Source organism: Perca flavescens, chromosome 13 (genome assembly GCF_004354835.1).
Source record: "Perca flavescens isolate YP-PL-M2 chromosome 13, PFLA_1.0, whole genome shotgun sequence".
NCBI lineage: Eukaryota > Metazoa > Chordata > Actinopteri > Perciformes > Percidae > Perca > Perca flavescens.
In genome coordinates, this window is record NC_041343.1 from 26,779,986 (window position 1) to 26,806,845 (window position 26,860).

The window sequence follows — 26,860 nt, forward strand, 5'->3', positions numbered from 1 at the left end:
GAGTTAAGATTATCTTTTTTTCCAAGGTTCCTTTCAAATTCAATACATTGTTGTAGTTTTCATTGTACGATTATAGAACCAAACCACAGACAACCACTATTTCAAAGGATTAATATTTATCATTATCGTTCATAACCAAAAAGTATTTCTACTCTGTATGTACCAACGCATTAATACAGCACTGGGAGGAAAGGTCTTTTATTCTCATACGGATGATGCAATCACCTCAACAAACACAGAGAAGACATGAACTGTGCAATTAATACATACGTAACTGTCATTTTTTTTATCTTATATGTCCACAGTTAAGAAAATTGTTGTAAAATATTGCAATATTTCTTTTGAAGCAGTTGTTGGTTTGCCACGTTTTAACGATTCAGTCTGAACTTACAACAATGAACTACTTGTTAATTCTATTTTATCTGTGAAAAACAATCCTTGTGACACCAGTCCCAGTGAAATTTCCACTCCCAGTTAGTGTCATTCTGTGATACTGTAGCAGCTCCAGCCTTTTGATGCTCCTCAAGTCTTTTGGCTCTGGTGTTTCTTGGTTTGCAAACAGCAAAAACTCTTCTGTGGCGTGTAAAAAAGAGTCAATATATCACCCCATTTCAATTACTAGCACTGTAAGACAGTAACGCCAACTCGGAATGTCAGTCTGTTCTTTGTCTATTGATTGGTACGTCAAAGAATGTAGCAATCCCAATGCTTGCTCCTCATGAAATCAATCCAAGGGAAAGCATCTTACATGCATCTTATTCACTAGAATTAAAATCTCACAACAGCTCATTTGGCAATACAGAAACTCAAATTATTCTTCAAATACAGTAAGATTTCCAGCTGAGAATGGGTGCAGCACATTGTCTTAAAAAAGTAGAGATCACTTTCAGCAATTAATCGTAACTTCCCCTACTGTTACTCCTCCTTACATGTGGCTCCTCTCTGAGCATGTCCGTTCACTTGCCCTTTAGCCTTCACTCTGTCATCTCCCAACTTTCCGTCTGCCTGAAGCTTCCGGATCAGATCATGGGGACCCTTCCCCATCAGAGCCGACGGATGCCTGTAGGAGCCTCCCAGGCGGTCCCACAGAGTGAAGTACTGGCCGTAGTTGTAGTCGAAGAAGAGGTGGTGGTCAGTGTGGTGAGCTGAGCCGTTGATGGCACCCGTCAGAGCTCCAGGCACGCGGTAGTCACCGTCATGGATGGAGATGGTCCAGATGTTGACAAATATGTACAGGGCCAAGTAGAGAACCTTGTGGAGGGGAAAGAGGAAGGGGTAGATGTGATATGGGAGTCCCTGCATGAAGCCGTCTACTGGATGGAAGGCATGGCTGGCAAAGGGAGAGGGGATCTTCCATATGTGGTGTGGTTTGTGAAACAGCTGTTGGGGAGAAGAGAGCAAAGAGGTCAGACGGAGAAAGTTATTGCTTTGTGATTTTGTCTGGCCCTTTTGTATAATTTCCATTTATTCATGGTTATTATACAAACGTGTCAAATGAGTCACCATGGTAAAGACACTACAGAAAGATGCTTTCACCTGTGTTGTTTAAGTTTATTTTCCTATTAGAACGTAATGACAATATGCTAATCCATACCTCAACCTAACGTCTTGTTCTTGGTTATTTTTAAGTTTTATAGTTTTAGAACAGTTTGTTCATTTAATGTCTAACAGGGAGTTCTCTAGGGTCTAATTGACCCCAAACATAAGTAACGTCACAATATAAGATTAGATTAGATAAAATAAATCTGTATTAATCCCCAGAGGGAAATATAGGTGTCATAGCAGCAACAGCAATGAGAATGAAACCCAGTCGAGATACAGAATATAATTCTGATTTCTAATTTCTTGTTTATTGATCCCCAGTGGGGACATTACAATTTACACTCTGTTTGTTAGAAATCACTACACACAGGCCTGAAATACACAGAGACATGCTCAGGACCTATTCATGCACAAAATGGAGAGATGTCAGAGTGAGTGGGCTGCCAGTGCTGGACCAGTGCCCTGAGCGGTTGGGGGTCAGGAGGTAAACTGGCATCTCTCCAGCTACCAACCCACACTCTGTAATTTGGTCCGTACTGGGACTTGAACCAGCGACCCTCCGGTTCCCGACCCAAGTCCCTACGGACTGAGCTACTGCCATCCCCATATTGAACCAAACCAAGATAATAAGAATAAAAATATGAATAAAAATTAAGATTAAAGTTAAAACACTGAGCAACTGGCCCTAGATATGTACACGCACTTGATATCAACCTAGTCTATATCTTTGACGTTCCACTTCCAGGATTGCTCCGGTGCTGCAGGAAATTCCGCCAGATGCATGTCTTTCCTGTTTCCTTCCGCTGTTTTTGTGTTGGAATTTTAAATTCAGTGGATTAATGAGGACTATTGTTGACTGCTCCTCAGATCTCTGCATGGTAAATTGACACAGCTAGCTAGACTATCTTTCCAATCGGGGTGCACGATTCAGAAAATGTCATGATTCGTTATCAATTTTCAGGCTCAAGATTCGATTCAAAATCGATTTTCGATTCAAAAAACGATTCTCGATTATAATTAATCTTATTAATATTATTGTATGAATAATAGAGGGATATATAACATCTAGTCCTACACAACAGACCTTTTCCCCATTCTGATTGGTTTAAAGAAATGCCATTAAACCAGAGCACGTTCTCCTCCCATCAGCAATTGCTATGTGGAGTAGCCAGACCCTCTTTCAGTTCACTTTGGAGGAGGATCTGGCAAAGGGAGACTAATAATAGCAATGCATTGTGGTCGTTTCTGTTTGGCACCTACTGTGTAAGCCCAGTGTGGCAACAGAAAGGGCCACCAGCTCAATGGATTTATTTACATATACCTCAATATTGGGGGGAAATATTACCAAGGGGGAAAGATGGTTATTTGGCAATTACTATTGTTATTTTTACACATACAACAGAGCGTTGGGACTCCAAACAATAATGAGGTAAAGTTAATGTCATTGAAACAGTGGAGAGTAGAGTTGATACATTGGCTGGGACCATATTTTCTGCCGTTATTTGGTGAATATGTCGGCCGATAAAAGAAATTGCAGAACAGGAATGAAACCTGGACAAATAAAACCAGGACATTTTTGGGGGGAATTTGGTGAATGAACCTTTTAAGACATGCCTATTGTCAATATTAAGATATTAAAGATGGGGAAACATTCTGATTGATTCTATCACAGTGGCGAATAGGCAACGTTGTGGTATCATCAACCTCCATCAACAGAAATAAAAATAAAAACAGTTTGGGCCGATACCTACGGTACCTTTCAGTAATTATATTGTCAAAACAATGAAGTGCTGATGTTAAAATTCACCCAACAAGTGCCTACCTAAGACATTTAAAGGAAAACCCCCAGTTGTACTGACCTTGTAAATAAGCTTATGATGCAGGAACCGATGAATCCAGTAGATACACATGTCAGTGAAAAGCAGGAAGGAGATCATACTCAGGAAGAGCCCAGGCCAACCTGAACGCACACAGACCACGTCACCACCAAGAACATGGTACGTTCAGGGTTTCAAATGCATGAAATATAATAAAACAACTGTAAGCTGGTTGAGGTCATTCTTTAACACTAGCGTCAAATTTGACCCGTTTTTAAAGTTTTTTATATCAGAAATATGGGTTGCGTTCAACTAAATTGCCCATAATAACATGGATGCATGCATTTACATTATATGGATACAAGGTTCTTCACAAGTTAAATTAATTATTACTTCCATTGAATTGTCGGTGTTTTATTCAATTTTAAAGCATTTGAAAAATAATTTTTCAAAACGTGGCTAAACTTTGACATAAATTGGGATCCACTCAACATCTTCTGATCTTAACTATTAGTCAAAATAATTTAGAATTTCTGCTTTTTTCAACTCATAAATTAGGTATAATGTCATATAAATTAGGTTTATTGACCGTGAATAAAAAATAAATGTAGAAAAAAGTTACTTTTCAATTTTGACCGGAAAGGACAACATGTTGAAGACAACACGAGGGTTAACTTACCCAGCGGAGAGTCATTGACATTGTCGTACAGTTTGCTGTATCCTCTAACTTCAGCAAAAAACAAGGCCACCGTGGGTATGCTGATCCAGGGAAGAGAGGTCATAGCATATTTGATCTCCCTCTGAACCTGATTCTAAGTAGGAAAAAAATAAAACAAAATAATAAATAAAAAAAGAATAAAGAAAGAGGAAATATATAAACATTATAAAAAGATACAGAGGTTATATGGAGGCATTTCTAGTAACACCCCTGGTATCCAGGGTGGTATGAATTTGTTGTCAATGAGGAAAAAATAAAAAATAACGCCAGCCTTAGCCTTTAAGGCAACTCTTCTCATGCTCCTAAATCATTATATTCTGCGGTATTGACTTTAGTTAAACGCAAGACACTTTACTGAGTTGCAGCAACACACATTTTTAAACAATAAGATCTTCAACCACTATTCATTAAGACTTAAGGCATCAGAATGCTCCAAACAAAGTGCTTTTTAAATTGTCTGACAGCACCCACACTTTCCAACAGGATTCGTAACCGTGGCCAGGTGTGCAAAGGTGTGCCAGTAGGCAGGGTTCTTTCTCAAGCTTTCCATTTTCATTATTCGCACAACAGCTTCTGTCACTTTCCTGTGTTCAGCCAAGTCCAACATCATGAATACATCAACTACAAAGTAATCCAAAAGACACAAAGGGGTAATTTGAAATTATATTAAAGCCTTTATAACACTAACTAAAGGCTTCACACCAACACAAAAATCATGCAATTAATTTGAGACTTTGATGCCATATAGTATGTAAACACAAAACACTACAATGTTGAGTCGACTTCTCTGTGACAGTCTCACCAAAAATGAGCATAATAAGCTTCAAAAAGTCAGTGTTTATTAACTATATTGCATTTTATTCTGCAGGTGTTCCAATAAATTAGTCCCCTCCTTGTAGATGTAAAGTTGGATTGATTGCTTAGTGTTCAGCATTGACAACACACAGTTTATAACAACACATACAATGAGATACAGGCTTCATACCTCTAAGAACTGTGGGTGTTTCATCAGCTTGTGGTCGAAGATGAAGAAGTAGCTGAGGGCTCCCAGGCCCAGGTACAGGACTGCAGCCCCGAGGTTGGTCAGCACCAACAGGCTGATGATCTGCCGCAAGGCCCCGTCTTCAGGCCACGACGCAGGGAACACATACGGGGTGAGGACATAATAGTCGGCAACATTCAGCACAAGATCCATGGTCGAATCTGTATGGACAGAGAGCACATGTAATAAAAAGATGCCAAGAACACTGCATTTCCCAGAAGCCCTGTTGTTTGCTGTCTTCTCTTTGAGACATGTTTTTGGTAACAAATTAAGTAACAATTAATAAATGGTTTAAAACACACTATAATGTATACTGTGATTAATAAGTGTTAATTCATTTTATTTGTCAACAGCAACCTAAGAACTCAACTGTTACTGAATGATTGACAGTATAACATAACAGTTGAAATCTTATAAAATGTGTCTTAATATATCTTCAACTGAGCAAACTCCATCTGCTGATGAAAGCAATGATCTGAGGCTGAAAGCTCTAGAGGAACTCTAGTAAGTGGACCTTGATTCAAGACCCTTTTTTTTAAAACTATATGTCTTAATTAGATATTAACACATTGATGAATAGTTTCAGCCCTGCCTGTAAATGATTTATCTGGATAGGAACACTGGGAATAGATTTATTTTCCTTTTAAGTAAAAGTATATTTGAACCTGAATAAACTACTGACCTACTGCGTCCATAAAAGTTTTAACATATTACTGAAAACACTGCATTCTGTCTTAATCAGAAGACATTTTCTTACATAACAATTCCTTACATAAACAACTAATTCCTTTAACAACAATTGTGGAGGTTTTTCTCACACAATAAGCCATTACAGTAATAGACAGTGAGTGATCGTATGTGTATTAAATGTTTAACTTATGGATTTGGCCCTATGATCTCTGGAAGGTGGACGGATCCTTACTCTACCACTTTACAATTGTATCAGATTTCATTTCTGCAGTTACAAAATTCATTAATCCTGTGGTCGAGACGTCACATTAAACGTTATGACTTCCTGACTGTTACGTATCACAACATCAAGAAAAGGTAAATATAGCCTATATATTACTATATGCATTACCAAACAGGCTGCATCGCACGTTAAAAGCGAATAAGTGAGCGGCACTGTCACATTGTTAATATAAAAGTTAAATGTACAATTTTAAAAACCACTGTACCTGGCGAAGGTTGCTTGTATTCCGGTACAACTGTGAAGGGATGAGAACTAAACTAAAGGCGAGCTAGTGACCAATCAGTACTGAGTTGCATTTTACGTCATTCAAAGGGCATCCAATGAGAGCGAAGTTCCTCATCACGGCACGCTTGTTTTGATTTCCGATTGGCCAATTGGAGGATCTGATCATGGTGCTACAGAAACAGGTCTTCCGCGCTCATAGGTCCTGTCACAGCTGGAGCAGGGGTCGAAACGCCCCTTATGATTGATATACAAAGCATATTTAAGCATCAAGCTCTTCTCCACTGCTCCACTTGTGGTGCTGTAAGGACAGCAGATGGCCACGCTTTGTGTTTATCGATACAAAGCTGTAGGCTGTCTTGTATCATATATACGACATATATACTGTTATGCATATGCCCAATATTTCCATCCTTGTGTAACAACTTGAAGTGATTTAATAATCATAAATGTAAAGATGAAGTGGCTGCATTTATACTGCGTCTGATATGCTTCTCATTAACCCAATCACACACACACACACACACACAGACGGCAGCAAGCAACCATGCAAAGTGCTGGCCTGACCATCAGGAGAAATTCAGGGTTCAGTCTTGTGCCCAAAGGCACTTTGGCATGTTGGCAGGAGGAGGAGGAGTGGGGATCCAACTGCCAACCCTGTGATAAGTGGACGATTTGGGTTACCTCCTGAGCCACGGCCACCCTGTACTTACAATTTTCTTCTGTGCAAATAAAATGATAAAACAAGTAAAGTAACCTCAAGTGTAAAAAGTAACGGTTTCATTATGCTTCCAAACTGAACACAACCCAACTTCATGACTACTAAGATGTATATTAGAGGAAATGTATAAAGCAAAAATAGTCAGTGTTTAAAACACAAAGAATAAGATGAATTCATTTTACAGTAGGCATCACTTGCTTTAGCTGATTATATTTATTCCCACACTGAATGCAACAGTTTCTAAATATTTCCATAATAATATAGCAAATCAGTTTGTATCTGCATATTTTACGGCGGTACCAGCTACAACCAGGCACAGGTGCACTCCATTTTCTCTTGTAACCAAACATCCTTTACAAACATACAAATTAAAGGTTGTCTCATTTGTACCCAAACATATATAGGCTACAACCTCGAGGAAAAGAAACTCCAAAGGTCACAATAAGCTTTGGGAACCACGCTTTAATTCGGCATACACCAAACGATGTTTTTAAAAAAAACCTTAATGTTCTAGGTCATATAACGTAGGGCCCTATATGCATAAGTAAAGTCATTTCTGATTTTAACGTCATATTCAAAGACTGAAATAATAGTAGTAAAAGTAAAATAGTAAAAGAAGAAGTGTTAAATAAAGTGTTCTGAGTTGTGTATTGGTGCAGGTAGATCACTAGACTCTGACGCAGCACGGTTATTTGTTATATTTGCATCTTCAAAATGGAGCTGTTTGGTTTCAGTGGCAGAGATGACAAACTGCTTTCATTCTGCGGTGAAAGTGACGGCCAAACCAGCCGCAAGGTGTCGCCAGTGCTCTGAGGGTTGAATGTCTGTTTATTTATTTAGGATCTTCATCAGCTTCTGGATTGCATTGATGGGACAATGCAATAATTAACACGCACATTACAATACAGAAATAGGAAATCACAGAAACAGACAAACCAAACGACACCAAACATACACAATATAATTGGATTTGAACACAACTCCTATGATAATGACAAAATACACACAAAAGTCAAAGGCAGACACATAGACAGTGAAGTCATAGGGCATTCCATACATTCATGTTTAACAATTTCTAAGACAGTTACACACCAACATGTTATCATCACATTACGTCCGTTTCATCCTATCAGGACCCGTCTCCAGGTATGAGAGGGAGCAGCCTTTGACACACTCTACTGTATTACATTTGACTAAATGTGTGTCATACATGGGTATTACATTGGTACCATTTGAGATTAGCTAATTATAAATACATAATAATGAATTCAATATTATTAGACTTACTATAAGATCTCATCTTAAGGCTAAAATAATATTATTTTTACTATAGCAGTGGGAAGGTATAATCTTCTATAAACTGCACACTTTTATTTCTACAAGGTTTAAATTGATTTGATATTAATATGTGAGCTCCAGGATTTCCATCCATATACCCACTTCAAAATGCCCAATGACACGCAACAACATACTTTCCATTATATTTTTGATATATTTTGAATTGTCGTCTGTGTTTTTCTTCTTCACATAGGCTATATAAAAGGTATTTCCACTGTAAATTGGTGCATAAAAGTGTATCCGAATACAGGAAATTAAGTCGTTGATGCTCAAAACTTCCCTGGGGGAGGACACCCTGACCCCCCACTATGATTTGGCCCCTCTGCAGGATGTGATTTTTGTTAATGTTTAAAGAATTGCTCTTGTTTTCCTGCTCTTGTTCTTTTATTTCTTTAGCCAGTTGTTTTTGTTCCCTCTCTTTTCTTTCTTTAGTGTTAAATAGAAGCCATTGCTGATTTCCCTTCTGATTAATATTCATTATCATGTTCATATTACCACCAGGGACTGCCAAACATTTTAAATACACATATTCTCCATCCACGGCCCTTCAATTACCACAAGGGGCCCTCATTGAACCTGAAGCCCTGCAATTAAAAATGTTTTGATCTTTAATTGCCAATACTTTAAGATAATATGCTGAAGTTTGGAGATATTCACCTTCGAAAATTGTGCTTTCACCTCAGTAACATAAAAATGAATGGAAAGTAGTTAGTGCTGTTCCAAACATTACCCCTACATCATTAGTTTGTAGAGAGGGCACCCGAGGCAAAATACTTAAAAAAATCAAACCTCCACCACTGATGCTGCAAATATCAGTACTGATTTGAATATTTTTAACTTTATTATTAGGATTATGATTATTATGATTATGATTATGATTATTATTATGATTATTATTATGATGATTATTATTATTATTCAGTGGGTTTTATTTCCATCTTATGCATTCTAGCTATAGGTATTCTATTATCATCTTATTCTTATCTTATTATTACTATTATCAAATGAGTTTAATTTCCCGTCTTATTTTCGACTTATTTTATTAACCCTTCTGTTGTCCTTGGGTCAAATTTGACCCATTTTCCAAGTTTTTATAAAAGAAATTTGGGTTTCTTTTTAACCAAATTGCCCAAAAATAACAATAACATTACTCTTCAAAAGTTAAAAATATAAAATTAATGAACAGAAAATGTTGGAAAAAACGTAAAAAAAGGTGTGGGAAAAAGAAACAAATGTCGAAAAAAGTGTTGAAAAAAAAAATAAACGCCCCAAAAAAGGAATTTTCAATTTGTTGATTTGGGAGGACAACAACTTGCATGGTCGATGGGAAGACAGCACAAAGGTTAATCTCAATCTTTTTTTTTTTATTAACGATGGCATTCAATTGTTTGTTTGGTTTTTGCACAGAGATTAATAAAATATAGCCTACACAATATGCAGTAGTGTTTACAGTGTTCTGTGGTTATCTGTTGCAAACCCTCATTCTCCCACCCACACCAGTTCTAGTGATTTCCTTCCATTAGCATGACATTCAGCACGGCTGCTGCCCTTTAAGCATCAAGCTCTTCTCCACTGCTCCACTTGTGGTGCTGTAAGGACAGCAGATGGCCACGCTTGTGTTTATCGATACAAAGCTGTAGGCTGTCTTGTATCATGAATACGACTACCTCTGTTATACATATGCCCCAACGTTTCAATCCTTGTGTAACAACTTCAAAGTGATTTTTTTATTTTTATTTAATGATCATAAATGTAAAGATGAAGTGGCTGCATTTATACTGCGTCTGATATGCTTCTCATTAACCCAATCACGCACACACACACACACACAGACGGCAGCAAGCAACCATGCAAGGTGCTGGCCTGACCATCAGGAACAATTCAGGGTTCAGTCTTGTGCCCAAAGGCACTTTGGCATGTTGGCAGGAGGAGGAGGAGTGGGGATCCAACTGCCAACCCTGTGATAAGTGGATGATTTGGTTTACCTCCTGAGCCAGCCCTGTACTTACAATTTTCTTCTGTGCAAATAAAATGATAAAACAAGTAAAGTAACCTCAAGTGTAAAAAGTAACGGTTTCATTATGCTTCCAAACTGAACACAACCCAACTTCATGACTACCAAGATGTATATTAGAGGAAATGCACTAAGCCAAAATAGTCAGTATTTAAAACACACAGAATAAGATGAATTCCTTTTACAGTAGGCATCACTTGCTTTAGCTGATTATATTCATTCCCACACTGAATGCGACAGTTTCTAAATATCTTGTATGCATGAGTAAAATAAATCTCCTTTAACAGAGCATTTGTTTGTGGAAGCCTAACTGGAACCGTTTCAACTTTATAAGGTGAAAGTTGGAAAGTAGAGTTGGAGCTATCTAACACACTGTGAAGGCATCTCCCTCTGTGTGCAGACACACATCAACCAATCAGGATATCTGCAGAGAGGCAACCCTCATGCTGAGCCCCAGATTACCTGCTGCTCATCATCTCCTCAGTAGGCAACAACAGTGTCACTTTGGGAAATGTAATCAAAAACTGGAGAAACTTGTCACCACATGGAGACACAGTGACTGTTCAACTTTTGACACCATAATTTATATTGTCACTCGGTTGACAGGACTAAAATGAATATAATGACCTTTCTGACAATTATATATATATATATATATATATATATATATATATATATGAAATCATGAAAATAAAAGGAAACACATTTGAATGAGAAGGTGTGTCCAAACTTTTGGCCTGTACTCGAGTACAGGCCAAAATATATATATATATATATATATATATATATATATGAAATCATGAAAATAAAAAGGAAACGCATTTGAATGAGAAGGTGTGTCCAAACTTTAAAAAAAACACCTTTTTGTGTCCAAAGGTGTGTCCAAACTTTTTTTTTTAAAGTTTGGACACACCTTCTCATTCAAATGCGTTTCCTTTTATTTTCATGATTTACATTGTAGATTTACATTGTAGATTCTCACTGAAGGCATCAAAACTATGAATGAAAACATATGGAATTATGTACTTAACAAAAAAGTGTGAAATAACTGAAAACAAAGTAGCCACCCTTTGCTTTTTTATTAATAAGGGAAAAAATTCCACTAATTAACCCTGACAAAGCACACCTGTGAAGTGAAAACCATTTCAGGTGACTACCTCATGAAGCTCAGTGAGAGAACACCAAGGGTTTGCAGAGTTATCAAAAAAAGCAAAGGGTGGCTACTTCTAAGAATCTAAAATATAAGACATGTTTTCAGTTATTTCACACTTTTTTGTTAAGTACATAATTCCATATGTGTTCATTCATAGTTTTGATGCCTTTAGTGAGAATCTACAATGTAAATAGTCATGAAAATAAAGAAACACATTGAATGAGAAGGTGTGTCCAAACTTTTGGCCTGTACTGTGTGTGTGTGTGTATATATATATATATATATATATATATATATATATATATATATATATATAAAAAAAAATCAGTAATGGTAACAATATACTCACCAACTTAATTGTTGAGATATGGTAACACGGCCATGCTAAAATGAAAAACGATAAGGCAAGAAACAAGAGCGGTTGGATCGCAATAAAAATAAAATCCCCTCATTATTTCTTGTTAGTAACCTCGTTACTTACTGAGGGATTATTATGACATTTCTGGGGTCTCACTTATGATTTCACCTCCAAATGAAGTGATTTAGACAATCTGACTAAACGGCTGTTGTGATTACAAACCTCTCTGATCATCTTACTGTTTATCCTGCCCCATGTTGCAGTGATGTCGCCGTGTTCCCAGATATTAGCAATTACATTACATGTAATTAATGTTAAATTGAGTTATCATAAATGACAGCCATTTAAAAAAATAAATAATAATACGACCAATACACAGAAATGATATTCATTTTGCAAAGAAAGATTGATGCAGGACACTTTTTTCAGCAGCTCCTCATGTTGATAGTGTCTCACGTGCACATTGACATCCACATATTTCATATTGACACAGAGTACTTTCTCAGCAGCACCACAGAATGAGATCAAGGCGAATACACGCATCACACCGGTCACAATTCAGACCTGCCACCAAAACATTTCCTTCTCATCCTGGTCAAAAGATCATTGGGATCAGAGTATCCTGCATAGAAAGCCAGCCAGCAATGAGAAGCACTTCACCTCCTCTTTGGATTTGGATGATGCAGGCCACAGCTGCTGCTGTTTAGTGAGTTTTGGGGCTGAGGCTGCATCTGCTCATAAATAACGCAGTCTTATAAAATTTCATGGAATGAGAGGTAACTCTATGAGATTATGTTCTATGAATACTGCAAACATAATTTCCCTCCACCATGAGGCCCATTTTCTGTTGACACATGACTTGTGCAGGTAACAGTTAATAATAGTACATATTAGAACTTTGGTTGAAAGCATCATGCACTTCAGAAGCTACATATGTCAGGCTCTTTGGCTTGCTGTGTGCTCCTTGGTCAGAATAAACATTTCCTTCACACTTTACAATGTTCAGTAGTGGGCACATATTTTTATATTTTGCAGTAACTGAGGGCTCTAGAGCAGAGTAAACTGGAGTCCCATGACTTGGACTTAAAGGTGCAATATATAATATATTTATTTATATAATTTTAGGCCGAGAAAGTGTGTCTGTCAGTCGGGTAGAGAGGACGGTGAGGTCATGATGTTTTAGCGGTTGTTGCAGTAATTGTAAGCCGAGATAGGGGGGTTGTCAGAGTAAAACAACTCCAGAACACCTCAGAAAACTAAATCAACTATCAAACATTTTACTTCCTCCACAGCGCTGTGGAGGAGGGTTTGGCTAGTCCACACAGCATTCTGGGATGGGAGAAAAACGTGCTCTGGTTTATTGGCATTTTTTTAAACCAATCACAATCGTCATGGGCGGCGCTAAGCACCAGGCAGAGCCAGACTGCCGCTGCAAAATAGCTTCGGGAAGGAACTTGTTTTGGCGGAACGTGTGTACGTTCAAAAGCTGCAACAGAAAACTCAGATTGGACAGCAGTTAACCATAGTCCTCAGAAATCCACCGGAGTTTAGAATTCCAACACAAAGAAAGAAGAAGAAGGTATCGGACGTCCGGCCGAAAAGAAGGACATCCGACAGAATTTCCAAAGGCAACGGAGCAATCCCGGGAAGTGAAACGTCATGGACACCATGACAACTGGTGTACTTTTTCAGTATGTATTTTCAGTTGAGTTAAGAGTCTCTGTCTTCTCTACACACCATTTAACATTTTAATTTCCTTTTTTCAAAATAAAAAAAAAAGAATAAGAATCCATTAAGCCCGACAGCAACAGTCTCATCTGCTGATTTACTTTTATTTAAGCAAATGTTGTCTTTTCGTATAGTTGTCTTACGCATCACCCCATTATCACAAAAGACCTTCACTTAAGAGGAACAAGAGTCACACAAAGAAAGAAAAATAATGCAAACAAAGACAATCCTCAGTGCTACCGCATTGAACAACTACTCTCTTTGTGGCTTCAACGGGTCAGCGTGCAACAAAAGTCTTAAGATGAAATAGACTAATTTCGCTGTCATTGTTGCCTTCCCCCATTCTTACAGAGTGAAAGTTAGAGCCTTCTTTTGGTTAGATCTGTAATCACTATTCAATCCCCCCTTGAGGAGAAAAAGAAATTTAATTTGACAAGGAGGTAATGAACCTGTGCAGCCATTATCTTAGATAACCCATTTGAGAAACTGGTTGAGCACTGATGAAAATTCTATTAAACATAGCTGGCTGATTTCTCTATTTCGTTCAGTGGCAAGAAAGCCTTTTTTTTTTTTTACCCTTGCCAATTTACTTTGAACCCTCAGAGTTGCCAAGGATCATTATATCAAGGCGCTTCAAACACTCATCCTTTACTTAATGATTCAAAGGCAACAACCCCAGACTGTGGGCTAATAACCTCTGTGATGCATACACAAGAAACCTAGGCAAGTTCAGGAAACACTTCAACTTTTAGTTTCTCTCTGGAGTTAGAATCAGAGCAGGATTCTGATCTTAGATGCAACTTTTCTGGTGTCTTAGAACTTTCTTGTTTTCAAATTAGCTTTGGTTCAGACTTGTCTTGGCCTCAATTACATGCTGACTTGACTTTGCTTTACTTTCCAGTAAACTAGTCTATATCTACGACCTTCCACTTCTGGGATTGCCCTGTTGCCGCCGGAAATTCCGCTGTATGTCCCTTTTTTTTACTTCCCTAACCTCCGGTGGATTTCTGAGGACTATGGTTAACTGCTCCTCGGATCTGTGTAAGGTAAATCCAGACAGCTAGCTAGACTATCTGTCCAATCTGAGTTTACTGGTGCATGACTAAAACAACTTTTGAACGTACACATGTTCCACCAAAACGAGTATCTTCCCGAGGCTATTTTCCAGCTGCACCACGGCTCCGTGCAGCGCTTATGACGATTGTGATTGGTTTAAAGAAGTGCCAAAAACCCATCCTGGAATGCTATGTGGACTATAGCCAGACCCTCCTCCGCTGCTCCGCAGCGTTGTGGAGAAAGGTCTGGCAGAGCGAGACTACCAGTAAATTTAAACGATACATTTTTCCCCCCTGTGGTCTATGTTTGAGAGTAATTTCTCCATACTGCAGACAATTCAGTTATTAAGTGAAACACACACAGAGCACTTTACCTCATTTGATATGCGTCATTTGATGCCCATAGCACTCTACGGTTGACCAACAGAGAGAGAAGGGCTGAATCCAGATGTGCACTTGGAGACTGAGCCTTCACAAGCTTTTGTCACACGCAGCCGTCATCATGTCAAATCTGCGAGGGTGCTGTTTGCACACACACACACACACACACACACACACACACTGACTGTGACTGGACCTAACAGACTTCAGATGGACTTATGAGTGTTGCAATGTAATGAAGTACAAATACTGCGTTACTGTACTTAAGTAGAATTTTCACATATGTGTACTTTACTTCATTATTCATATTTCTGGAAAACTTTCACTTTTACTCTGATACATTTCCCCTAAGCATCTTCGTTACTTTTTTTGAATGTTGCAGTGAAAGATTCTGATTTCTGTTTTTCTCTTTGTTGATGTCAGACTTTGAATTTGATGTTCAAGAAGGTGTGGAAACCCCGAATGTTATGCTTTACTTTAAGTAAGCAACAATTAAGTTCATAATCAAAGATTTTTTTTTACTTTTACTTCTAACAATTAAAGGTGCTGTAGGTAGGATTGTGAAGATCTAGGATTTAGTCAAAAAATTGGAACATTGACAACTTCTCAGTCCCTCCCCCCTTTCTGCTAAAGCCCAAAACGGGCTCTAAGCCCCTCCTCCCACAAGAGAGAATGAATGTGTGTGCATGAGCAGTGATCGACAAGCAGTTAGCAGCAGTTAGACATTTTCATTCGTCTTTTCACCCCCTTGTGTCTTACGTGGGAGGACAATGAAAAGAAACGGAAGAAAAAAAAGATACGCGGCAGGAGGATTTAAAGAAACCCATTTAATGAATGAGACATCACTAGCTGAATCAGTGTCCGAGGCACAGCTGGATCCCTCAGCAGCGGGCTCCCAACTGCTCTGTGGCTTGTTTGTGTCCAGTGTGTGTTTGCACGGATCATTTGATGTCCAAACAGTGAGAGCACACAGTTACCTCTGTTTGTGCCATTAGTTCTTATTCAAATCCTCCTACGTGGCAAAACAGAATGTGAAACATAAAAATTGTGCCTATAAATGTTGTCCCTTAAAATAAACTATTTTACAATCATCAATGAATCTTTCAATACAGGGAGTTCTACATTTGTGCAGAAAGTTTGTCATGTTTTGGTTATTTTATGTTATTAAAAGACAAGGTGAAGTTCCCCCGAGAAGATGAATGCTACTTTGACTTTGGTGATCCCCTGACTTTTCCACTTTTCTTCATTACAATTTCTGTATGAAACGTCAAGAAAAGTCACAGTAACACATACAGTGCTGGTACTTTATGAAGTGTCTGAAACACTGCAAACTTCTGGAGTAAGAACTCCAGTATTCATGACACCGAACTGAAGCACAAATATGAAGTTTGTGAAGAACTTTTTTCGTCTCCTCGTAGCTGCTCAACCTGTTTAAACTGAAGATTAGACCTTGGCTAGAGGCCTCACAGCATGAATGTTCAAATTATGAAATGGTAAAATCTGAAGCCATGTGTGCTCCATTTAATATTTATCAGCATCTGGATGCATGTCAGTATTTATTTGTTTCTTGCCTCTTTGTATATTCATGACATGAATAATGCTTTGTATGATAATCAGATGGCAGACTAAGAGCAGAGTCTCAAAGCATCCTTCTGGAAAATCAATCATCTGCACGGCCTCGTTAGCATCAAATAACTCCGCCGCTCCCCAGACAAGTTCACAGCTGAGGAGTGTACCATCTCCTTTCTGCATATTGCTGGACTCACCACAGGCACTGATTAGCAGCACCCCTCCCCCCTGATAGATGCTTTGTGCCTGATTTTAATGAACTGCTTTGCATTAGTAAGCCCTTCTCTCCTCCCTGTACACTTGCCTCTACTTGCTCTCTCGCAGTCTGGCAAACCAGGGCAGAGCTCCTGTGGAACCGAAAATAAAATAAAAAAATGAGTCAACACATCTATCAGTAAGCAGCCGGCCAGGCACACTCTGAGCCAAGACAGAAATATTGACAAAATGTCTGCTAGCCATCTTATTATCTTGCCCAGGGATGCAGTTGGCAAAATAGCACATGCTGGAGGCAGTGGCGTCGCTGGTGGAGGGGTGTGTGTGTGTGTGTGTGTGTGTGTGTGTGTGTGTGTGTGTGTGTGTGTGTTCTGCGGTAGAAAGAAGCCAATGTTTGTAGAGCTTGCAACCCCGACACCCTGTTGTTGTATGGCTGAACTTTGAGTGCTGCGCCATCATCTGTGGTATTCGGGTTTCTGGCTGTGATAGTGAGCTTGAAGCAAATACCAAATGAGAATACATCTGATAATGGGTGATTCACTCACTACGTTTCTGCTCTTGGTATGAGTTGATGGTATATTGCTGTGGCAACATAAGCCAGCCACCAGTTGCTCGCCACCAGTTGCTCGGCTGAGAATATGTCCAAGAAACGTAATGAAATGCGCACCGTGTCATCGTTAAAGGATAAGAGTACAGAAACAGGAATCAGTTTTTACACAGAGGATACAGTGCAGTGGAAATTAATCTCATCTTAAAGGATACTTTGGTTTATCACAACTTGAGTCTCTGAAGGAATAAGTGAAGACAATAACTTCCCCTACTTTTTTTTTTGAACAATGTAGAACCGTAGGTAAGAAGGAAGCTGTTCAAAAACAGACTTATGAATAAGAATACGCCAATAGTTAAGTCTACAGGTGGACAAGTCAGACTATTCAACCCGCACGTTAAAAAACAATGGTGAGTAAGGGCTTTGAGATTCGTACTAAATCTCTGTGCTCCAGACAGTATCCAGTGTGTGTAGGCATTGTGAGGATGTATGGCAAGGCAAAGCAATTATTTATATAGCAAATTTCAGACACAAACGCCATGCAAAGTGCTTTACATAAACATGAACATACATAGCAAATAAAAAAAAGAAAATTCAACAATCAAAAAAAGTAGGTTTAAAAGACTCATAGAAGAGTAGGAAATGGAATGACCATCTCTAAATGATCTCAGGGAAAGCAATGGCAAACATAAACGTGTTAAAGCCCCAGTGTGTAACGTTTGTAGTTGTTCATTATCAAAATCTGTATTGGCCTTCACAAACTTGTCCTTTTTCATGAATATTGACCACCACCATCAATTTCAAGTATTCCTATGAGCTTGGAATTTTACATTTGCGCTTGCATGAACTGGGGTAGACGCTCCATAATGATGCGCCATCTTGAAATACGTTAGCCGGTAAGGGACATACAGGCTATACTGCTCCGCCTTTCACGTTTTCGACTCTCAGCTGCTGCTAATGGGAATCCTCGCTTCCCGGCCCCGGCAAGTTTGAAGAAGGAAACATGGAGGACCACACGTATTCAAAATCCAAATTCTTTTTTCTTCTTCGCCCAGAATAAGAAAACGGATATTGAAAAGAGCAAGAGACCGTTGGAGCTGCTTTGGAGGCACACACCAAATCCCAACTAGTTAATTATCCTCCGGAAGGCTGCAGTCTCCTTTTCTTTCTTTCTCCATTCGTTGGGTGGCGCGTGTTCCTGCTTGTGGTGTTAGGCGCGCATCCACGCTACTCTCCGACATGAACTCATGGATGTATTAAGAGAACGTATGAACTCCAACAATGACGGCTGATAGACGGCCTTTTGTACACCTTTGCTTTTTGAAGGCCACCGTAACTGCAATAATGCGTGGCGAGAAAGAGTTGATTGCGATATGTGGTCTCAACGCTAGATGGGAGTAATTCTTACACAGTGTAGCTTTAAGCCTTCATTTAAAAAGAACTCAGGTTTGGGGAAGATCAAGTGATCTGGAAGTTTATTCAAGTTTTTTACGGTGAATAGAAACTAAAAGCTGCTTCTGCATTTGGTTCTGAGCCTGGGGACGGTGATCAAGTGTCTCCCAGATGATTTTAGAATATTTTGAAATCAATTCTCTGCGTCCATGTGTACAACATGGCCATCGTCCAGCACAGACATAAAGGTGGCAGTAGTCTATTTCCTTGACGTTCCACTTCCGGGATTGCTCCGTTACCGTTTTCACTCATTTAGTCCGGATATCCGTTGCCTTGGCTACCTTTATGTTGGCATTTTGAGACTCCGGTCGATATAGGAGGACTATGGTTAACCTTTTCTCAGATCTCTGCAGGGTAAATCCAGACAGCTAGCTAGACTATCTTTCCAATCTGAGGTTTCTGTCGCATGACTAAAACAAATTTTAAACGTACACATGTTCCACCAAAACAAGTTCCTTCTGAGCCTATTTTGCAGCGGCACCGCTGCTTTTCTCCAGTGCTTAGCACCACCCAAGACGATTGTGATTGGTTTAAGGAAATGCCAATAAACCAGTGCATGTTTTTCCTCCCATCCCCGAATGCTATGTGGAGTAGCCAGACCCTCCTCCGGTGCACTTTGGATGAGGGTCTGGCAGATCGAGACTAAGGTGGCAGCAACGAGTGGCCTTGAAGGAAAAGCAAGACTTTTTTCATGTATTATTTTTACATTTTATACCAGTGGCTGAATGTGAGGCTTAAATGAGAATAAATCATCTATTATAATTCCAAAATACTTGTAGGTCTATTGAGAATCAGAATTACCCTTAATGTGTTCTATTGGATTTATAATTAGTATCATTAGGTTAGCATTAATAGCATTGACCCTGTCCTCTCAATAGTCTGCTATGCTTTGATTTTATAGTTATATTTTTAATCCCAGGTTAAACAAATCGTTGCAGAAGACTTTGTTGTCCTCCCTGTGCATCCATTTCTGTTTCTCATGTGATAATCATGATTATCACTGACTTTGTGGAAAGCACAGAAAACCCCTGAGGGCAGGGCATGCGGAGGAGACATCAAGCCTGACCAGAGATAAGAAAGTTTCTCTTTGTGTGATATTACTCCCTTTTTCCCTAAAAAGCTATTGTTAAAGACTATCGGCAGTCATTTTCTGTACTTACGCTCAAGTGCTGTAAACTGACTCTACTTGCTGCAGGTGAACAAACTTTTATGAGAACTCCAGTGATTTTGTCCATTCTTTGATAAATAATTATCCTAACAACAAAGGAGACAAGAGGGCGGTTTAATAATTCAAGGGGTTTAATTAAGTAATAATAGCACGCATTTCTGAACTGAGGGAACAAAGTCAGAATTTAAAGAGCACAAATGACTAATTTGAAGAAAAGTTAGAGCACAATTTCCAGCCCAAAATGTATTGTTCCACAAAAATGTGTCATTGATCATTAAACCATGCATCTAGTGGCCATTAGAGGAACTGCAGAACTCCCCAGTCAACTGTGGTGGTTACCTGTCTATTTTTTTTTTTATTTTTTTTTTTTAATATCACCTAAACATGGAGCACCTTTTTCACATCAGTGCACCCGTCTGTCACACTCAGCATACACTGCTTCAGTAACAGATGGAGCTGAAAGACGCAACGTTCAGATTGATTCTTGATTTGTTCAACTGACACACACACACACACACACACACACACACACACACACACACACACACACACACACACACACACACACACACACACACACACATACAAACACACACACACACACACACACACACACACACACACACAATTTTCTACAAGGCTCTTTGAGTCTGTTGGCTACTGATATAATATTTTTCACATCCCTGCATTTCTTAATTACTGCATATTTCTTATAGAGATCAATGAATCGGGGAATGTCTGTAGATTACAAACCTCACCGACCATCTAATGCCCATTCCGACTGCTGCCCTGGCAGAGGTGCTCATTTTCAAACTCTCAACTCCTCCGTGTAACTCCTCATCTTTTGATCCAAGACGAAGCTATAGTCACTTTGATGGCAGTGGCAGGTAAAAAGAAATGAAAGCGTCACAGAAAAAAAAAAAAAAAAAAGTGACGGAAACTACAGTTGATTTTTAAAGCAGCAGAGGAAGGCAGCATTAATTAGGGAGATATGACCTGAGAGCTTCTCAGAGCTCCCATCTATTTCCTGTGGGCGCCAGTCACTTGAGTTGTCTTATGCTTTTTGGGAAGCTGCCACACGCTTTGAGGAGAAATGAAACATTTAGGGCCTGATTGAGTCCCTGAACAATGTACAAATACTGTCCACACACTGCAGGGTCCCTCTGAGAGTGGAGCAGTCAGTACGTCCAACAAATGCAATAAAATAGAAAAGTTATTGATTCCTAATGTAGGGAAATAGTTTGTTGCAACAGATAGCGTAATGTGATACAGCAGGGGAAAAGAGGTATATAGCTGTCGGGAAACATTACTACTGAAAGAAATGGAAACAAAAACAGAATATAAACATATTCATACAGTATAGATGCTGTACATTCATATCTATACAGCTCACACTCGGAACATGCTACAGAAATGACGTTATTATGGATCACTTTGTTAGCAAATGTAAACTAAGATAGCGTCAATGGTAGGCTTATCATTTCCTGCTAAACATCCGCATTAGCGTAGTCATTTTGAACATGTTTGCATGCTCACTTTAGCATTTAGCTGAAAGCATCCTCATGCATACAGACAGCTTCACATATATTTTTAAAGTCTGTTCCGTCATGTACTGTATAAGGACTCATGTTCTTCTGGTCAGTGGTGAAGTGTAACTAAGTACATTTACTCAAGTACTGTGCTTAAGTACAAATGTGACCTACCGACTTGTCTTTTCTTTTCATGGCAATTTCTACTTCTACTCTGCTACATCTCAGAGAGAAATATCGTACTTTTTACTCCTCTACACTAATCTGACAGCTTTAGTTACTAGTTACTTTACAAATTAAGATTTCTGCACACAAAACACATGTAGTTTATAAAATATGATGTTTTATTAAAAATTAAACTACCCAGCATTATAACGGCCTACAAGTCCAGCAGAAATGATTGGCAGATTAAACACTCAGTTGATGACAGAACTGTTTGCATCGTTTCCAGTTTCTAAAATGTGAGGATTTTTCTGCATTGAGTAATTTTACTTTTAATACTTTAAGTACCTTTTCTTTCATTACTTACATACTTTTACTTAAGTAACATGTTCAAATCAGGACTTTAACTTGTAACAGAGTATTTTTACAGTGTGGTATTAGTACTTTTACTTAAGTAAAAGGATCTGAATACTTCTTCCACCACTGCTTCTGGTACACACACACACACACACACACACACACACACACACACACACACACACTTTTTAGAGCTTTACACAGCACCATTACACACCACATCATTGTGTACGATAGAGTTCCATAACAGACTCCATACATGCAGTACATCATCATACCAAATTTCCCCACTGAGGATCAGGAAAGGGATATCTTATCTTATTTACATCACTAACTTATTGTCAATCTAGAGTCTCCAATGTCCTTACGGTACATTATCATAAATACTTTTCTCTAGACTGAGAGGACACCAAAACACTCGCAGGGAGAACATGAAGACTGTTCACATAGAGGCAACAGTGCTAAGCCATAGCTGTGGCTGATGAACAACTGCAATCCGAAAAACAGACATGCTGCTTTCATAGCAGTGAAGTAATGGCCATGGTTGTATCCTGAAGCCTTGAAAAATGAGCGTGCACCTGGAAAGTTTCCAGTTGAAATCCCCAGACTGAGGGTCTGGGAGGAGAAAGCGAATGACTAGCGCTTTTGGTGTTTGTATAGCAGACAATACAAATAAAGCTTAGGATGAATTGGACCTACTGTGAAATTTGATTGGGATGAATGGACCTTGATGTTCTTTCTCTCTGTCCCCAATCTCTTTTAATTTACTGCTGTTGCGAAGGATATGGTTCTCATCATTAATCAGCAAGACAAATGAATCCCCAGCTGCCTCAGTGTGAGAGAGCGCAGGACATGGAGAGAGAGAGAGAGAGAGAGAGAGAGAGAGAGAGAGAGAGAGAGAGAGAAGAGGAAGAGCGGTGGAAGAAGAAAGGAAAGGGCGGGGTATATAAATCTAGTCTGCTTTGATTAATTCACCTTGGTCTAGAGGACATGGCTAATAAGATCCATTAGCTTGATATTCAGGATGCTCATGTATTGTGCTAAATGTCAATAAAAAAAAGAGGCTGGATCATTCAAAATGGTTAATTATACCAGGCTACTGTAAGTCTTATATTTAGTAACACCAATTAGTAATGTTCAACTCAAATTACAATAATTTGCAAAACGGGTAATTATCTTACACTGTAGAGGTTTTGCTTTTTAAGGGGTGCTGGTGAAAGCCATCAATCGCATAATGAATAAACAACAGAAACATTCAGTGCTTAATTAGAACACATGACAATCAATGCATTACTTTCTGGTTGCAGGTTTTGTTGAAATCAGAGTATGCATGCATTCTAATGGGAAAACTGAGGACAGTTCATACGGTATTATACTATTTCAATTCGTCGCACACATCATATAATTCAATATTTTGGTCACCATGTTCCTTTGAATACTGTATTTGTGCCTCTGATACTGTAGGCCGTCATTTTGCACGTCCTCATGTGGCCACAAGACGGCACTCTAGCACCTGTTTCAGAGCTCATCGGCAGTGTGTCACACAGAAGGAGATACACTTTGGATGGGGGTCTACCAAGCAGAATTAGGGGTTGCAACATTGCAACGTTGTTGCAGTACAAAACAAAATGTCCATTTCTATACACAATTTCTCAAACCCTTTTTGTTTTTCATTTGAAGAAAGAGTTATAAATAGTTTGATTTCTCCTGATCTTTGTTACTTGAAATGTCCAACCCTATTGATAAAAAGGTGATGAATATAAACAAGTTTTATTTTACTGTCATCCAATCAGCTATGATTTCAAGAGAAAAAGATTTCTGAAATAGCAGAAATGAAGACAGGAATGATCTAGAGCGGTGACGCTCAACTTACGTTGCGCGGGCAGATAGGGTGCTGGGTGGCCCGCTAACCACTTTCTTATTCACAATAAAAAGGATTAATAACTGGGAATAACTTGGATTTTTTTTTTACTTTGAAGTTTGAATGTAAATAAAGTGCCAGATTGCATTACAATGCTTTTCATATTGTCCCATGTAGGAGAAGTATATATTTATGAATCATTTCAACATTTGAGTGATTGCATGATGGAAGATGTTGCAGCTATGTTGAATGCCGTATAAACTCTTTCAAATGTAACCAAAGCATTTACAACTAAAATGCAGTTGAAGCTATTTAATGCAGTAAAATATATGATTTATCTGTCATATAGGCCTAATCTCAAGCCTTGTGCCAAATTAATTTAGTTATGTTTAATACATTTCAAAGAAAGACTAGTTTTGGGCCTGTAATGTTTATTATTTTAGCTAATAAATATTAAATTTGTTTATCGACCGGCCCCTGGCCTCCTTCAATTAGAAAAAGTGGCCCCCGGGCAAAACACTTTGAGTATCCCTGATCTAGAGTGTGCATACGAAAAACAACAATGATGTTGAAAATGAAAAATGAGAGCCACCATTAATAATAACATGAATTATTTAAAAGAAAAAAAGCTCAACATTTGCTTTCAATTAAAACAGCGTACAGTATATATTTTATCTTTAAAGCATATTATTACTTAAACTATTTATCTATTTCGCTGTTTGGAATGATGCCATTATTTCTGGAGGGCAAAAAGCAAAATAAAACAAAACTGAATAAACAAAACTGAAAAGTTGGTTACAAATGAACAAAATTAAATAACAACTCAGGAAGAACAGCAATTAAGAGTTAAAGGGGAGATCCTGATTAATAGGAAATAGGTAATGAAAAAAAAATGAAAGAAATTCAAATCAGCATCCATGTTCTGTTCAACAAAAGGATAATAATTAATAATTGACCATGTTGTCATGGTGTTGCTGTCCAGAACCCATTTGGTTAATCATGCTAATGTGTGGAATAGCATCTGCTAAAATACGATGGACGTGGACAACAGATTAGCTGAGATACAGCCGTCAACTTTATCTTCACCGAGCTATCAACCTCCCGGGACAACTTGACAACTAACTTGCTCTTAAATTTTAAGGTTTGACCTGAGGTTAAGATAATACAGGTCTCTTGGCCCAACATCACAAGTGTTTGCCTTTGGGCTTCCTCTCTCCGTACCCTACAGCAACAAAAAAATCCCTCTTAACATGACTAGCTGGCTTGGTCGTACCATCTACCCCCCAATTCGGTAAAGGTCTTATGGAGTAAAAACAGACAGACTTCCTTTGAGGAAGCACAGGTTCTTTACAGCCTCTGGGATCACACAATTTCTAGCCCCATAGATAGGCACAAAGATATATTTTAAACTTGCAGGCAAAAGAAACCCACGGATTAAACGTGGTGAAGCTTTAAATGCCATGAAGGCAGCTCAAACACACAGAAGGTTAAGATGTACTACAGTGACTAAGACCCTTTTACTTTTATTTAGACCTTCAGAGGGTGAGCACACGTACAATCTAACACAACACACAAAGTAACTGCATTCAATTGTGAGGTGTAAATAAATGTTTTGTCTCTGCTGCTGCACCCACACTCATTTTCAAGAAAGTCATCAATGAGGTCTTGTTTCTAAATCTAGTGACAATGATTTTACAGGAAACCCAGGAAAACAGGTTTAATTGGATCATATTTTCGTAGAGTGGCCACCAATTCTATCAGTTATGACAATAATGTATTTACTAGGATAACTGCTGTCACAATATGGCAACATTGCTAAAAAACGTGTCCAACAGTGGCAAGATTGAGACAATTAGGTTTTAATCCACCCCCCAGGTTAGCCGAACGTATCTGGGAGAAAAAAAAAAGGCAGACTAAAATGAACACCCAAACTGTCCGTTGTAAACATCCATCAGAGTTAACAGATTGACCTTCCAACTTCAACAACATCGTACATTCCGTAGATGTGCGAACCAGTTTTTATGTGTAATGAGGGAGTGTTGCGAAATGTATGAGTGCATTCAATTTTAGTTTTAACTTCTAATAAAGTGGTTTAGATAATCAGGCTAAGTTGTTGGGTTGTTTATAACCCGTCAGATCATCTGACTGCTTGTGCTTCTCGCTATGTGGTGTTTTATTGTAGGAATTTGCTTGCTAAACACTACAGCTCAAGTGATTTTAAAGCTTTTGCTAAGCTTGGTGGTTTAAGCATGCCATCTCAAGCGCTCACTGTCCAAAGAGCAATGGGCTGCCCGAGAGAACAGTTAAAACAACAGCTAAGTCAGTGTTGGAAAATGCCATAGCTGAAGAAAGAAGCCTTACCTCTTAGCCGACTACAGTAGTAAAACACGTAGACTAAAGAGCCCAACCCAGCTTCTCATGAGGCCGAGATCCATCCTAACAACCACAAACATAAAGCAAACGTCTGTCAGCACTAACATCAGGAGATAATTAGTCTCCTTAAACCTGCTTAGACCTAGTACACACAGTCTTACCTGATCAAGACCGATGAGGACACTTCACTGCACCTCATGGAGATACCTCATGGAAGCAATGAACCTGCAGTGAACCACAACAGCCAACAGGAGTAGCAAGACACTGCAAACAGTGAGGAAGTGACATCATATCAGACCAAATCACCAGATATGGGTGTCAAGCCCAGCAAAGGCCTGTAAATATTGTTAGATCACCTTTTAGTGGAAGTTACCTGTTTTAGATAGTAATGTTGGTTGACCACTTTGGTCCAGACTGAAATATCTCAAACACTGTTGGATGGATTGCCATGAGATTTGTCCATGAGATTGTACATGGGCTCCAGAGGATGGATCCTACCAACTTTGGTGATCCCTTGACTTTTCATCTAGTGCCCACAAGCATGTCAAAGTTTTCACTTATCCTGTG

The 26,860-nt window shown here is 38.8% G+C and overlaps 1 protein-coding gene across 2 annotated transcripts; it reads right to left on the reverse strand.

Annotated features, from left to right (window-relative positions):
* Nucleotides 1-182: 182 nt before the first annotated feature.
* On the reverse strand, nt 183-26,563 carry sc5d (sterol-C5-desaturase). 2 transcript variants are annotated; one of them, XM_028595911.1, is made up of 6 exons: nt 26,455-26,563; nt 26,282-26,356; nt 5,063-5,280; nt 4,039-4,171; nt 3,402-3,502; nt 183-1,380 (listed from the first exon to the last, which is right to left on the reverse strand). In XM_028595911.1, the coding sequence occupies exons 3-6, from the start codon at nt 5,270-5,272 to the stop codon at nt 916-918; spliced, it is 909 nt and encodes a 302-aa protein (XP_028451712.1). In that variant the 5' UTR covers nt 5,273-5,280; nt 26,282-26,356; nt 26,455-26,563; the 3' UTR covers nt 183-915. The 2 variants fall into 2 exon arrangements, with proteins under 2 accessions (XP_028451712.1, XP_028451713.1); XM_028595912.1 differs by lacking the exons at nt 26,282-26,356; nt 26,455-26,563 and adding an exon at nt 6,298-6,346.
* Between the last annotated feature and the right edge of the window lie 297 nt (nt 26,564-26,860).